The sequence below is a fragment of the Equus asinus genome, chromosome 19 (assembly GCF_041296235.1).
Source record: "Equus asinus isolate D_3611 breed Donkey chromosome 19, EquAss-T2T_v2, whole genome shotgun sequence".
Taxonomy (NCBI): Eukaryota; Metazoa; Chordata; class Mammalia; order Perissodactyla; family Equidae; genus Equus; species Equus asinus.
The window spans coordinates 5,472,596-5,487,285 of NC_091808.1; the positions used below are offsets into that span (position 1 = coordinate 5,472,596).

General features: G+C 47.1%; 1 protein-coding gene across 2 annotated transcripts in view; it reads left to right on the plus strand.

Moving 5' to 3' along the window:
• Positions 1-987: 987 nt before the first annotated feature.
• The window catches only part of ASB18 (ankyrin repeat and SOCS box containing 18), a 59,957-nt gene continuing 46,254 nt past the window's right edge, over positions 988-14,690 (plus strand). Inside the window, exon 1 of one of the 2 annotated variants that reach the window (XM_044751494.2) lies at positions 988-1,323. In XM_044751494.2, the coding sequence (XP_044607429.2) occupies positions 1,113-1,323 (211 nt within the window). In that variant the 5' untranslated portion in view covers positions 988-1,112. The remainder of the gene's footprint in view (positions 1,324-14,690) is intronic. The other variant, XM_070489335.1, reaches the window with a different exon arrangement.

The following is a 14,690-nucleotide window of genomic DNA, read 5'->3' on the forward strand; positions in this document are numbered from 1 at the left end:
GGGAAAGTCAATCTCTGTCCTAGAAAGGTCTTCAACTGATTGGGCGAGGTCCCCCATGTTATGGAGGGTCATGGGCTTGACGCCAAGTCCAGCAACTTAAACGTTCATCTCAGCCAAAAAATATCTTTACAGGAACATCCAGAGTAATGTTTAACTGAATATCAGGGCACCGTGGCCCAACCAGGTTGTCATACAAAATTAACCATCACAAGGGGAGACGAGAGAAAGTGAAAATGGAAGAGGTGGCAAGATTGGGGCGCACGGTGCAGGAGGCTCTGTAAAACCTCGGTGGCACAGCCTGGGCCCCTCAGAGCATCACGACACACAGACAAACAGCTGGAGGAGCTGTGTGTCGTGTCCAGGTTGGCATGGGGAGATGCTGGAACACTGGAGACAGAGATCATGAGAAAAAAGCCAACTCACCCCCAGGAAGGGACAGAAGTTAATATGGGGGGCCTTGTTCTTCCACGGGCCATGGAACTGGGTGCTTTAAGCCAACTGAACCAGCCTGGAGGGGTGCGGAGACTGTCGCTAATCTTGGGTTGGTTGTTCTTGTTCCCTCATGGGAGGGTTTTGTCTTCCTGAGACTGGCCAGTCCACCTCTGAATCTGGAAACCAGATTCCACTCCGCTGGCTTCCGTTCAAGGCACGTCCAGTTCACAGTGAACCAGACCCTCCTTTCAGATGCAGCGAAGGAGTGCATGATCCAGAACGTCGCAAACTGTGCCTTTCAACAGAACAGGGGTTCCAAGCCCAGTCTTCAGAAAAGCTTCCTAAAGTTTCAGGTTAGAGTCTTGCTTTTGATAAAAAGATGATATTATTTAACCGTACTTATGAGAGTTTGCTTTTAAAACATTGTCCCCTCTCCTTCAGCTACTCACAAACGTGTCTACTGCCCCCATCTCTAGGATAATCCTTAACTGAGGCCTTCAGGGACATTAATTCCTATCTCCCTGGGAGGAAATGGGCCGCCAGCCAATGACCCTCCCCACCAGCTGTAACCCGAGCCAGTTCCTTCTATTTATAGCAACGCCCACACCACTCGCTGCACAGCTGCTAACTTTGGACTCACTTGAGAGGAAGAGAAGAAGTTGGGTCAACACACAAACGACATGACGATGGCCAGCGCTGACTGCCTTCCCGACTACCCACTCGACTCAGATTTAGTGAAGAGATTAAAGTCCGCCCTGGATGCCAGCGACGAGGAGAGAGTGAGCGACTTGCTCTGCACTGAAGTGGAGCAGGTGGACGCCATCATCGAAATGGCCAACGATGACTGGATGAAAGACCCATCGGCTCAGCTGCCCCCCGGGGTGCTCCTAGGTAACCGGAATGAATCTGCTGCCTTTGAAACCAAATTACCCATCGTGTGCGTGTGTAAGGGGTGGGTCATTCCCGGAGGGGAAGGGCAAAAGGTTGAAAAAGGCAGATGATATGTACTCAGATATCCGTTTCATATATATTGTATATATCCAGGTGTGTTAAAAAGGCAACAATTACAGCACAATAGAAAAGAATTTTAAAAGAAAGAAATTAATCCACGGCCCCACCATCCTAAGGCCCTGCCTGTGTTCATTTCTCCACTTTTTTCCAAGCTAGTCTATTTGCATGTGCAAATTTCCCCCTTATAACCACCTCATAGATATGATTTTGTGCTCTGCTCTGTTTAGTCAATATATCTAAAGTATTTTCCGCCTTGCTACAGTGTCTCCTTAATTTCAATCACCTGTGGAGGAGATTAATCACAAAATACTTAAACCAAATGCTGAAGAGTGGGGAATCTTTGTTTGCATTTTTACCGCTATCGATAATGCAGTAATTAGCCTCTGTATTAGCATGCATATGGCTTCTTTTTTTCTAATTCAGGGTTATATCCTTAGGATAAATTCCTAGGAGCAGTACTACCAGAATAAGGAGAGAAATTCTTCCAAAGTGTTTTTCGAAAGGATTTCTGTTCCCTCTGACTGCACCCTCTGAGTGCACGTGCCGCACGACACCCCGGACATAGCTGGTGAGGAACAGTCGTGTTTAAATCGCCAGTTTAATAAGTGCGCCCTGCTCATTCTCCACCGCCTGCTTGCCCATCCTTTCTTCATGCTCAGTCTTGTCCATAGGGTTTTGTTTTTCTTTGTGGACCTCTTCATGTGTGATTTGTCCATTCGGGTCTCGGACAGTGTCTTCCCCACTTCTTTCTATCTTTTTTGTCGTTTTGTAGGACTTCTTTACATAACATCTATATAATCCCTTTGCCATATTTGCTGAAAATATCTTTCCGGACCTGAGACTTCACCACACGGTGCTGTTCTCTAGCTGGTCAGATGTGCCCTCCGCAATGTCAGTCTTGATGTTCAGGGCTTCTCTCCACCCACTAGACTCCCTCTCCACACACACGTGTGCATGCACACCCGTACACACATGCACACGCACACGCATATGCACGAAGGCATGCTCACACTGAGGAAGTGCACCAAGGGGGAACACGCATGGGACAGTCATGCTAGCGAGTGGCGCTTTCATGCAACAAAGAAGATGAGAGATGGGAACTTCCACGAGGGTGAGCATGCTTCTCTCCCTGGTTTGGGTGCACTCACTGGCTGCCTCTCACTGGGGCGTTAAGCAAACTGCTTCAGGCTTCAGGGAGAAACCATCTCCTGCTTCCTCTTCTTTTCCTTGGTTTTCCTCATTTCTGGGGTGAGGGCCCAGGAGGCAGGAGCCTAAAGAGCAACATGCCCTTGTTCTGACCTCAGCTCTGAGACAGCGCCTGGGACCCCCGCTCTCCAGGAGACTGCACTGGGCCGTGTGTGGGGTGGGGACTTGGCACCCATAAGCTGCCATTTGGCCAGAAGTGCTAAGCTGTACGTTTTACATTTGCCTTCCAGACCCACCCTGCACCCCGCCCTGTGCCGCCCGGGAGGCTGACCTTATGAACTGCATCAACCCACCCTATGCCCTCTGACTCCTGTTGGGTGCAGCTCATGGAAGGTGCTAGAAGGAGTGGGGAGGGCAGGGTATTTGCTCCAGGGACCCCTCCCTGCCAGGTCGCTGCTGCAATTTGGTTTCATCATTGTGCTCCTGGTTCAGCTCCCGGCCAGCAGCTCCCGACTTGCCCTGCAGACACAGGGATGGGGCTCCCACGGTGGCTGTGGCCACCTCTCCTTGGCTTTCCTGAACCCTGCCTACCTTGTTACGCCCTGCAGTTGCACCATCTGCTTTCTGCCGGGATTCCCACTGGAACAAGCACCCTCTCTTCACATCCCCCTTTACAAACCGGTCCCTGCTGGTGGGGATTTGTGTATTTAAAATCCCCGATTTAAAATATCATTTCTTTTCACATTACTAATGGCCCTGCACAAACTTTACTGTCCCCACCACTTTACTGAATGCTCGAAACCAATGAAATTTGTGTTACATTCCATCCCACGATGAACCCATTCGTTCGAAATCGTATCCATACATACTTCTCCTTACTGAACAGCCACCGTTCAGGGCAAGAACAATTCGGTGCTGATGGCGTATTTGAAGGACTTGAGTTTTTCCCAGGTTGTCTTCATTGCAGGATGAGTGTACGCGGAAGGAATAAGCATGTGACCCTGGGGTACACCTCATTACCAATGATTTTCCTACAGGAAAGCAGGCTGGCCTTGAACCCGAGGCCAGAGGGAGCAGCCTGGTCAGACTCGCATTTTGGGTCTGCCGCTCTAGCTAACGTGTGAAGGTAGGATATGAAGGAGACAGGAAAGTGTAGGAGAGTCCAGTTAGGAGGCAACTGAAGGCTGTCACCCAGATGAGAGAGGACAAGAGTCTAAACGGAGAGAGTGGGGTAGCCACAAAGATACACGACAAAGATGAGAAAGGCGTGGACAGCTCCACAGGAAGATCTTGGTGATGAGTGCAGGAGAGCGCCACTGAGCGAGACAGAAAACAGAGGGATCTGGGCTGTGAGGTGGATGGAGCCTCTGCTGTGTGCCTGGCAGGATGGAGAGTAGAGAATATAAATAGGAATAACACACATGACTGCATCCCGGGAGCTCACAGCCCAGCTGATGTCACCACAGGCAGGTTGTCAGGTGCCTGGAGAAGATCAGACTTTGGTACGTGATACTCCAGAGGGAAGCTTGGGCTCTGCCACCCACAAGCTCTGTGACCTCAGGGAAGTCACTTTCCCTCTCTGGGCCAGTGCCCTTACTTATTAGCTGGGGCATGAGCTTCAATTAGCGCTTCCCAACAGAGGTCAATGGCAGAATGAGCTTGGGAAATGTTCCCTGGTGAATCACCCTCTCAGAGACCGGCACACAGCAATATGAAAGGCTAAGTGTGGTTTCGCCGCCAGGGGAATTGGGGGTTTGCAGACGTTCTTTGGGAAACCTCGGCTCGGATCTCTGTTGAGGTCTCTCCGTCTCCTCACATCTCTAAGGACATGATCCCGAAGACTCACTGTTGCAGCCTGAGATGGATCGTGGGTTCCTTTATGCGGAGTGCGGGAGCCAATGAGCTCTTTCTCAAGGTTAGCGTGAGTCCTTGGGGAACATTCCTGATAGGAACAAGAGCCATTTGGATTCAAATATATACGTGGGGGTCTTTAGAATGTTTGAAGAGTGGTCAGAACTTATGGCAATACCTTGAAATGCAGCCCATCTTGGGAACGGACACTGTAAAGAACTTACCTCCTTGAGAGGAGGAAGTGAAGATGGAGGAGCGGTGATGCGGGAGAAAACAGGGCTGGATCAGGCGAGGGGCCAGAGCTGAGAGGGCCCCCCACGCCAGGAGGGGAGAGAGCCAAGTGTCATGCTGGCAAAGGCATTTTGGGGAGAAGAGAGGAAAAGTTTTCCATCCCAAAGACAGCTCGCATTGACAGAATTCCAGATATTGGTCAAAAGAAGTCAATTTGCAAAAATAAGACAAAGAAAGTAAGAATTCTGTCTGCTTGTCAACATGAACACACAAGGACCTTGCATCTCTCCTTGGTTCCCCATGCTCCTTGGTCTGTGAACTGATTACTCCAACCAAATAGAACAGAAAAAATAATAATAATTTATTTCGATGCATCACCATAAAAGCATAGAGAACAAGCGGGACCAGCCAAGATAGTGGTGGGAACGGCTTTTTCTGGAGAAGTCCCCTCAGGTGGACATATGCCCCTTGATGAGGGCAGGGGTCAGAGGAACTTAAAATTTTAGCCCCATTATATTATGGGGCAAAGTGCAGAATGTACCCTCCCTGCATGGCCAGTGGCAGGCGTGAGACAGGAGAATGGTCATCAGTCAGGATTCCCCTAAAGAAGCAACTCACCCGTGCCCTTGGGAAGCCACCTGCTCTCCTGCAAGGATGGACTTGAGATGCCCTGCGGGCTGCTGGGAAGAAAGAGCAGCCACTAACAGGCACTCAGCCCTCAGCCAGTCAGACACGCCATGATCTCTCCCCAGCTCTGGACTGCCCCACCGTGAGGAACTCTGGCCCTGGGGCATGGTCTGTGTGTGTGTACGTGTGTGCACGCACGTGTGGTGAGCAGAACAGGACGGAGCCGCCATTCCAACAGAAACCTCCCCGCAAGGGCTACACCCAAATCCCGGGGCATGTGAGCGCTTCCTCTGTTCCCCTAGGCCACCGCGTCCTTCCAGACCCTGCGCAGGGGTCGCCTCCGCTGGAAGGCTGCCTCTGCCCACCCTGCCCTGCAGCCTCCCCTCCTCCCTCCATGAGAGCATAACGCTCTCAGTCTCCATTAGTTACTAAGTCACATAGCCTTGCTGGGCTAATTTTATGTACCCACTGATTATTTCAAACTCAAATACAACCTCCCCAGGGGCAAGGACCTTGCCTAACACTTGTTGGTGTCTAGAGCCTGGCACAGGGTCCTAGCCCTGAGAAGGACCTCTATCTGTGGGTGCCGTGCCTGGCATGGGGAAGCCAAGGTCTTTTGCTAACACTCAGCTGAGTGAGCATAGACTACCTTTCCATGGACACCACTGGGGTTTGTCTTTCTGCAAAGAAATATTTCATTCTACTTTCTGCTAGGGGCAAGTCTTTACTGTGTTTTATATTAGCGACAACTGCATTATTTGTCCTTGCCTCTTTTCAATGCCTATCAGCTCACTAACCTCCAAGAATGCAGGAAAGGAGACAGGATGACTGGGGGAGGGGTGGCAAGACCCTTCTTGTCCCCAAATGCAGCAACTGTACAATTTGGTAACTGGCGTAATCAAACTACTTAGGAAACAACTGATTACTAATTGCTATTATTAAGGATGTCAGCATTCCATGATTTTGCTGCTGATGTATTATATACAAGTCAAGACGCTACTTGAATTCTTGATTGAAATAGAAAACTAGAGACATTATGTTGTGTTTGGGGTAATGGTATTTAAGCGTCTGGAGGCAAGTTAAAGAAATACTAATTGGGTTTTTATTAAGAGATCTCACCCAACAGCATGTATGGGTGGGGAAGGAGCACGGGTGAACATGTGATGGACACGTGTGCGCACTTCGAAATGGGGTCCATTTGCGAAAATCGACGTCTCATCCAACCAGTGCCCCTTCAGGCTGGACGCTGAGTACGCCATGATGTTAGGGCCACAAGTACCCCTTCCCTGCGCATGGAGGGGCAAACTGAACAGTTGAATGTCACTTAAACGTGCACAGCTCCTGCCTTAGAGGACTGGTACTCAAACACAATGACAAGAGCGTGCACTTTGCTGGTGGCTCTGAGACGTGTGGCATGATGGAAGGGCAGGAGACTAACAGCGAGGTGACCTGGGTTCTTGACTTGGCGCCATCACTACTTGTGTGGTCTTGAATGTGTCAGTCTGTCTCTGAATCTTAATTTCCGCCATTATAAAAATGGGATTGATCAGGTCATCTCTCAGTGTCTTTACAAACTGGACTGACTAGGGCTCAAAGAGCAAAGACTTGTGTTTGTGGAGGGGATAACAAAACCCCATTGCTGTCACAGGTGTGGTGCATCATAAGAGAGGGCTGTGTGGACCGGCCCTGCCGTCCAAGGGATGGCCAGCTCCAGGCTAACTGGTCAGGGAAGGTATTGCCTGGCAGGCTGCTGGGAGACTGGTTTATGAGCTCCAATGCAGGAAATAAGCAACAGGTTGGTCCAGAGCCAGCCTTGTTCTGATGGTTAGGGAGAATAGGTCCCCAGTCCAAAGCATGTTAGAACTGGAACCAGCCTTAAGTGGAGGCAAAGTGAGAAGAATCCTATGCAGTGAGGACTTCTACTGGGCATGCACTTTCCAAGGGCTGTTGTCTTTCCCACTTTTGCAGCTGAGGAAAATGAGGCTCAGAGTGGTTAAGTGACATGCCTGAGGTCTCACAGCTAGTAGGAGGTATAAATCCATTGCTCTTCCTGGCATTCCGTGATGCCTGGAGTTCATCCTACACCTGTATTTTACACCTAGACACAGAGGCTCATGTTTGTTCCCTTCCTGGTCAATAGCCAGTCAGGAGCAGCGTGTAAACTAGATATGTTTCCTGACTTGTGGTCAAGGGCTCTTGATGCTTGCCCACCCAGAGACATGTTGCAGGAAGATCTACAAAAAATTTCCTCGTTGAAGCTGTGTGCAATGCTTTGACTTGACATTACACACACACACGCATGCACACATGCATGCACACACACATACACACACGCACACACAACATCAATAGCATGGAGTCCTCGACTTCAAATAATTCAGCAAAAGTATTAAGAAAAAATACGGACGAATGAGTGGGGTGCTCGGCTGCAGAATAAAAACAGAAATGGGAGGCAGGAGGTCAGAGATGACAGAGAAGGATAGAGAGGAAAGCTCTGTGCCGTCTCAACTGCACACCCTGATGAGAATGTGGGGGCAGGGGGACCCTGCTCGAAGCAAAATGAAATTAAACCTTTCTAAGTACTTATAAATCAGCACCTAATGACACTATCCCACCACCAGCCGCAGCATTGCTCTTATTACTTTGATTCACAAGCCAGGAAAAGATCCGGAATTATGCACAAATTATTGTCCCATCTTCTTAATTAACGCTGATTGCAAAATTCTTGCTAAAGTCCTTGCTAACAGACTCAATTACGCGCTGCCTGAATTGATTCACCCAGATCAAGTGGAATTTATTAGAAATACACTTTCCTACAATAACATCAGATTATCTTTGAATCTAGTTAAATTATTTAGGGATAAAACGGCTCCGGCAGCAGCCCTTCCTTTAGATACAGAAAAATGTCTCCCACGACCTAAAATGAAAATATTCCTTTGCTTCCTACCGGACACACACCCTAGGCTCTTTATTCCCCAGAAGCAGGTTGAATCACTTTGATGAGATGAGATGCATGCCTTAGAGCTAATGGTCCAGCTTCAAAGCATATGGGCAGGAAGAAAAATTCAACCGGGTCACGTCTCAGCTCCCCCCAGTATGAACCGTCATTGCCTGTGGAACACAGTGAAATTGTAATTAGACTAAATCAGGATATTTTCAGAATCAAAATTGAGAAACAGGCTAATAAAGAAATAATGTATGCTGATGACATACTTCCATTAGCCTCACTCCCAAGCACACTGGAGAATTGTGAAAGAACAAAAAGAACAGAGGATAATAGTGAAGAGGCTTTCTACCTTTCCAGATAACGATGGCTCCTGCAATGGTGTGCAAGCTTAGGAAATAAACATGCTGAAGGAACTAATTAGAAATGGCAAACACCCTGTCTACAGCCTGGTTCCACTTCTCAATCCCAATTTCCATCATTTTCTAATACCAAATTCAACAAGTGGATGTTGAACAGGGACTGGGTTTGTCCTAGTCACCATATGCTGGCACACAGCAGGTATACAACAAATATTAACAGAACACGTAGCATATGGAAGACACTAAAAACCTGGGCCTTTGAAAAATGAACATGTTCTTGACAGGCTATGATTGAAAGAAAGGGAATCCAAGTAAAGGGAGCAGAATGAGCAAACGTGAGCACACAGGCATGCCACCTCGTACGGGGAAGCAGGACCCCCCTGGAAATTGGGGTATGTAAACTAGAGGACAGAGGAAAACCCAGGCAAATAAGTTGGGACTGTATTGCATGAGGCCATAAATTCTAGACATAGGTGTTTACACTTCTTTGGAAAGGCACCGAGGAGCCAGGCAGCAATGGAATGAGATCATTTAATTTGGAAAAAACAAAAAACTCTTACATATGTAGGAAGGATAGAAGTGGAAAGACTGGTGCCAGGGAACATGGCTAACTACTACACACCCACTCTCCCTTCCTTCTTTACCAATAAAGTCCCCAAGGTGCCCAGCTGGAAAAAAATACATTTCCCCTCCTCCCTTGAAGCTAGCACTGGCCTTGTTCTAGCCAACAATGGGCTTAACAGCAGGTTGAACATGACAGAATCTTCCTTCACGTGAATTGAAAACAGATCAATAGAATAGATCCAGTCTGAAGTACAGAAAGTAAAACGATTGAAAATAAAATGAACAGAGACTGTGGGACAATATAGAAGGCCTAACCTATTCAACTGGACCTGAAGAAATAGAAGAGAAAGAGAATGGAGCATAAAAAGTATTTAAAGAAATAATTATGGAGCATTTCCCAAATATGATGAAAGACACAAATTTACAGATTCAAGAAGTTTAGCAAACCTGAAGCAGGATAGACAGGAAAGAAAGGAGTCAAATACGTGCCTGGGTACCTGGATGCTCTGTTGATGGTTGTTGAGTCAAGTTTGCCCTGAGAATAAAGAACAGGTTTCATTCAAGTGAGAAAGGTGTGGGAACGGTACACAGGAAGAAGGACACAATAACAGTTTCATGTTGGAGGTGCATGTAATTCTCCTTCCCACAAGCTTGCAATGGTTTTCTACTGCCTGCAGAGAAGGTCAGCAAACCATGGCCCGAGGACCGGCTGCCTGTTTTTATAAATAAAGTTTTATTGGTACACAGCCATGCTCATTCATTTACATATTGTCCATGGCTGTTTTTGTGCTACAGTGGCAGACTGAGTAGTTGCCACAAAGACCTTATTACCTACAAAACCTAAAATATTTACTATCTGGCACTTTACAGATAAACTTTGGTGACCCTTGACCAACAACATACAGTTCCAATTTTATAGCAGATGTCCAAGGACCTAAATGATGTGCTATGAGCTAACCCACCCCACCATCTCTCCCAGCATCCTTTCACCCATCCTATACCCCAGTGACTCTGCTCATTAATGGTGCCACTCAGAGTGCAGCAGGAGGTGTTGCTCCACAAAGTGTTGGCCGTGGAAATCTACAGTAAGCATTTAGAAACATGGATGCAATTTGACAGTTAACACACATCGCTGGACTTGTAATTATATGTCTTTTTCCATTTTATTTTTTTCTTGTAATTAATTTTAATTGTATTTCAAAAGAGAATCAGTCTGTGACAAATTGGGACCAAAAGAAAACTCCCTGGTCCTTCCCCTCAGATGATTGAGAATCTCTGGTCCAAACCATGCCTCAATGACACCGTGAGTCCCTTTCACCTTTCTTGGCCTTTGGGTAGGCCATCTCTCTGCTCCCCTGTCTTCACCTGCTCTGACAGCATGCCCACCTGCCCTTCCAGGTGCCCTAGGAGCCTCAGGGCTCACATCTTGATGCTGAGTGGCGTTTGCCTTGCAGGCTATTTGCTGGGGATCAACACCTGTGAAGGACAGGGGGAAAAGCCAGATTGGCAGAGAGGAAGCTGATCTGTGACACACGCCCACAGTGCCTTGGCAAGGCCCCAGGGGAGGCTTGGAGCTGACGCATGTGCCACAGTTTTCCCACACCTGGTCAAAATGGCAGGACCATTCTACCCCCACCTGGGTCGGTCACTGTATCTGCTGCTCAGGAAGGGTATTCTTGGGGGAGGCTCCTCTCTGAAGCCCAGGCAGACCCTGAGGGAGCTGACAGCTGGGGTGACAAGTCCTCCCTAAGTGTGGGGTCTGGGCAGCACATCTCTGTGTCCACCAAAGGGCCCAGGCTCTGCTGCTCACCTGGGCTCTGGTCCCTCAAACCTGCTGTCACCTCTTGTTTCCTCGCCAGACCCCCCCCCCCGCCTGCCTGATTGCTGCCTGGGTTCCTGAACACCCGCCTTACAGCCTGCACCCTTGGCCCCGTGCAACAAAGCCCTGAGACTAGTGACACCTGCCTGTTGCTTAGCCCAGAAAAATAGGATGCCGCTCCTCCCAGCCATAGGGAGAGAGGACGAAACAGACACCCTCAAGGGGACACGAGCCATCCATACCCTTCAGCTCCCTCTTTGCTTTGCTCAGATGCCACCTGTGGAGAGAGCCTGTCTTATCGCTACTTCCTGTCACTCTAATATCTTACTTGATGCTTTCTCATCATATTACCTGGACCTCCATTTAGCAAATATATTTCTGTCTTTCCCACTAAATGTCACACTCCTAAAGGCAAATATTTCAACTCTGGCTGCATAGGCTGCTAGTACCAGAAAAATGAGCTGTAAGTGTCAACACAATAGAGAATATTTCCAAATTGTATAGACATTTATCCTTCTGCCTGCAAACTATGAGAACATCAGTTTCACTAAATTCTTCCAAAACTTGATTTTTAAAAACCCTTTCACAATTTGATAGGCAAAAAAAAAACCTCATTATTTTAATTTGCATTTTCAATTTGTAAAATTGGATGTTATATATATGTTCGATAGTCATTTCTATTTCTTATGATGTCTTTTTCCTGCCTTTCTGTTGGAAGATCAAAGTTCTCAATTTTTGCCAACAGTAAAATAAGTAAAATGAACTTTAAGTCCATCAGACAAAACCAGCCTCACTTTGCTCTATGCAGAGCTGCAAAACAACCAGGAGAGGCCACCAGGAGCCCTCTCTCCTCCACTGCAGACTCAGGAAACGTCTCACTTCTGGAAGGGATATAAAGGATGACAAGGCATAACAATCAGACCTCACCAACTTCAAGAGAGAAGTATTTTGCTCCCTGTGTGAGATTCATAAAAAACAATCAGTCTTAACATGCAATTTGTCTCAAGAGGCAGAAGCTGCAATTTTATCATGTAATTAAATCCCCATGACAGTCGTAAAGAAGCTTCATCACCTTTATCAGAGAAAGCTTCAATGATATGCTCTCCAGCACCGTCCCCGGAGTCTATAAATGTCCTTCCAGGGCTATTTACTCGCGGCTGTGCATGCTGAGGATCCGGCTGCTCTGTTCCATACTCAACCACGGTGGCTAGGCAGCACTCAAGGGCACCTTTGTTTCTGAGCTTCCAAAAAAGCCCTCCTGAGCTATCGATGAAAGCAACACTTGACCTTTGCGTAAGATCGCATCCATCACGAGAAGTCACTTTGTTGTTTTGCACGATCTGCACGAGGCTGGGTAGCAATGTCAGGAAAATAAGTTGGCGAGGTGTTTTCTTCCCCTACATTGTGTTCTTCCACATGATGGGAATGAGATTTCTTAAGAATGTGAAATCAGTACAGACAATTTAAGTCATTATTAATAGATAGACTTGATCTGAGGAAGTGAAATGTTTTAATGTTTTGTTAAATGAGGTGTGCTGTGCTGACATTGGTATTCAGAGAGAAGGTGCAGATACTTTGACATTTTTGGTATGAATGCCTGTGTGACTCACTCTGGTGGAGGGTGGACGTGTCCTGGAGCTCTTAAAGGCAGAGTCTTACACACCTGCCCAGCTTATTCTTTTAAAAACAAATTTTTTAATTTAAAAAAACTGTAGGGAGCAGGAACGAAGGAGGAGTGGCCTTTAGAAATTAAATAGGGAGAATGAGGACCAAAAAAATGATCTGAAATTAAATCCACTGTGAGACCTGGTCCTCTCGAGCTCAGATGGTAGCCATGTTAGTATCCCAGGGTCCGATTAATTTAGTACACAGCCATTTATACACACAATTCATATAGGAAGCTCGAAATTGACCAGGGTAACAACATACATTGACGTATTTGAGAAAGTGCTCAGAATCTCTCCATCTCCACAAGGGGAATGACTTCCTGCCCTAGCTTGTCCGTTTACATGGACACTTGGCCCCAGAAGGAAGCCAGGCATTTGTCCAATAGTCTAGGAAAGAATCAGCACATTTGCCTTTCCCCAAGAACACAAGGACATGGTGGGGCGTCTTGCAGCCTGGGAAACTGTACGTCGTGGCCTAAACGTACGGAAAGTCGCTGACAGAGAGAAATAGGCTGACCCTGGCATAAAACCCACCCAACTCACATTTGGGCTCAGCTGGATTGAGGACCAGTAGAGCTCATCCTTAGACATTTCTGAGGAAAGGAAAAGCATTCGTCAATTCAATGGCAGGATGCGAACACCGCAATATCACTTGAAAATAACAACCATTCACTCAAAGACTACCATTTGTATATCTCATTACAATTTCCAGGTAGATTTTACTTTTCCATCTCCTTTGATCCAAAGGGAAGAACTCCCTCTTCTTAGCTACCCACGCTACAACACTCGGTATGGATAACCAGTTTTTGTGTCTCCTGTGGACAAAAGGTTATGCTTATAATTTGTCTCAAAATTATTCTTTGCAAAATTATGTTCAAATCCCGTTGACTACCTGGCTAGTCGTTAGAGAGAGTTAGTCTGTTTGCTCAGTCATCCAGGTAAAAGCTGGGTATCTTCTCCTACTTGAATTTTTGTCTTTCTTTTCCTAAGTTCACTCTACAGTATGTAATAAAAGACCACTGCAATTAAATTTGTTTAGTATTCTGAAATGGTCCACCTCTGCAAATGAAGTTCCTCCATCAAATAGTTCCCATTTGACAGTTCTTCTGAAGAACTAAAAATATGAAACGTACTAATTTGGACAAAATCATGTTACTCAGAATCCCTCTCTTTCAAGAAGGGTGTTGCTTTGTTCAGAAGAATTTCCTGGACCAGCTCCCTGGAGCAGAAGTGGAAACTGGCAGGGCCTGAGAATGCATGGAACCACACGGAAAGGGAAAGAGGGAGGATTTTAATGGTTGCACCAGAGAGAAAGGAAGGGAAGATGGAGGAGAGAGGTGGAATAAGACCATGCCAACTGTGCTGGACCCCTTCGCATCTTCAGCATAGCTGTCAAACTCGCAAAGTGATGTTATTCGTGGGCTAGCTTGAAAGCACACCAACCAACCAAGAAAAGTTGGCGCTCATTTTGTGCCCCAGTGTGAGGGCAGGGCAGAACATACAGTCTGAGCAAACTCAGAGGTCAGGGAAGCAGCAGGAGGCAAAGCACAGGTGCATCTGGGATTCCATGGGGGACTCCAGGTTCTACAAAGCCAAGGGTCCCAAGGAGTAGGGGAACTTAAGCTGACACCTAACAAGTTACTCTTCACAGATCTGCTCTGAAGGTTTGAAAATAATGTCAAATAACTTGCTGCCTTTACGCCACCTAAATTTGTGTATAAACATCCACACATCCATAGCACCACTAACCTCTGAGCTTAAAAGCAAAAGAGAGAAATTTCTAGTGCCAGAAGTGGGGAGACCCCCAGAAGCGCGTGGTACTTTCAGCCCCTTGAGTCATGAGGACAACAGGACCCTCTGTGCCTGGGGTTTCCATGTTGGCTTGGGGCATTAATTGTGTCAGCCCATCGCTCTGGCTTGTTGAGATCTTCTGGAATCCTGATTGTGTCATGCTCTGTGTCATCCACCAATTTGATACCCACCTGTCCATACGTTTACTCAAATCATCAATAAGCATATTGTACAGGATCAGGCTG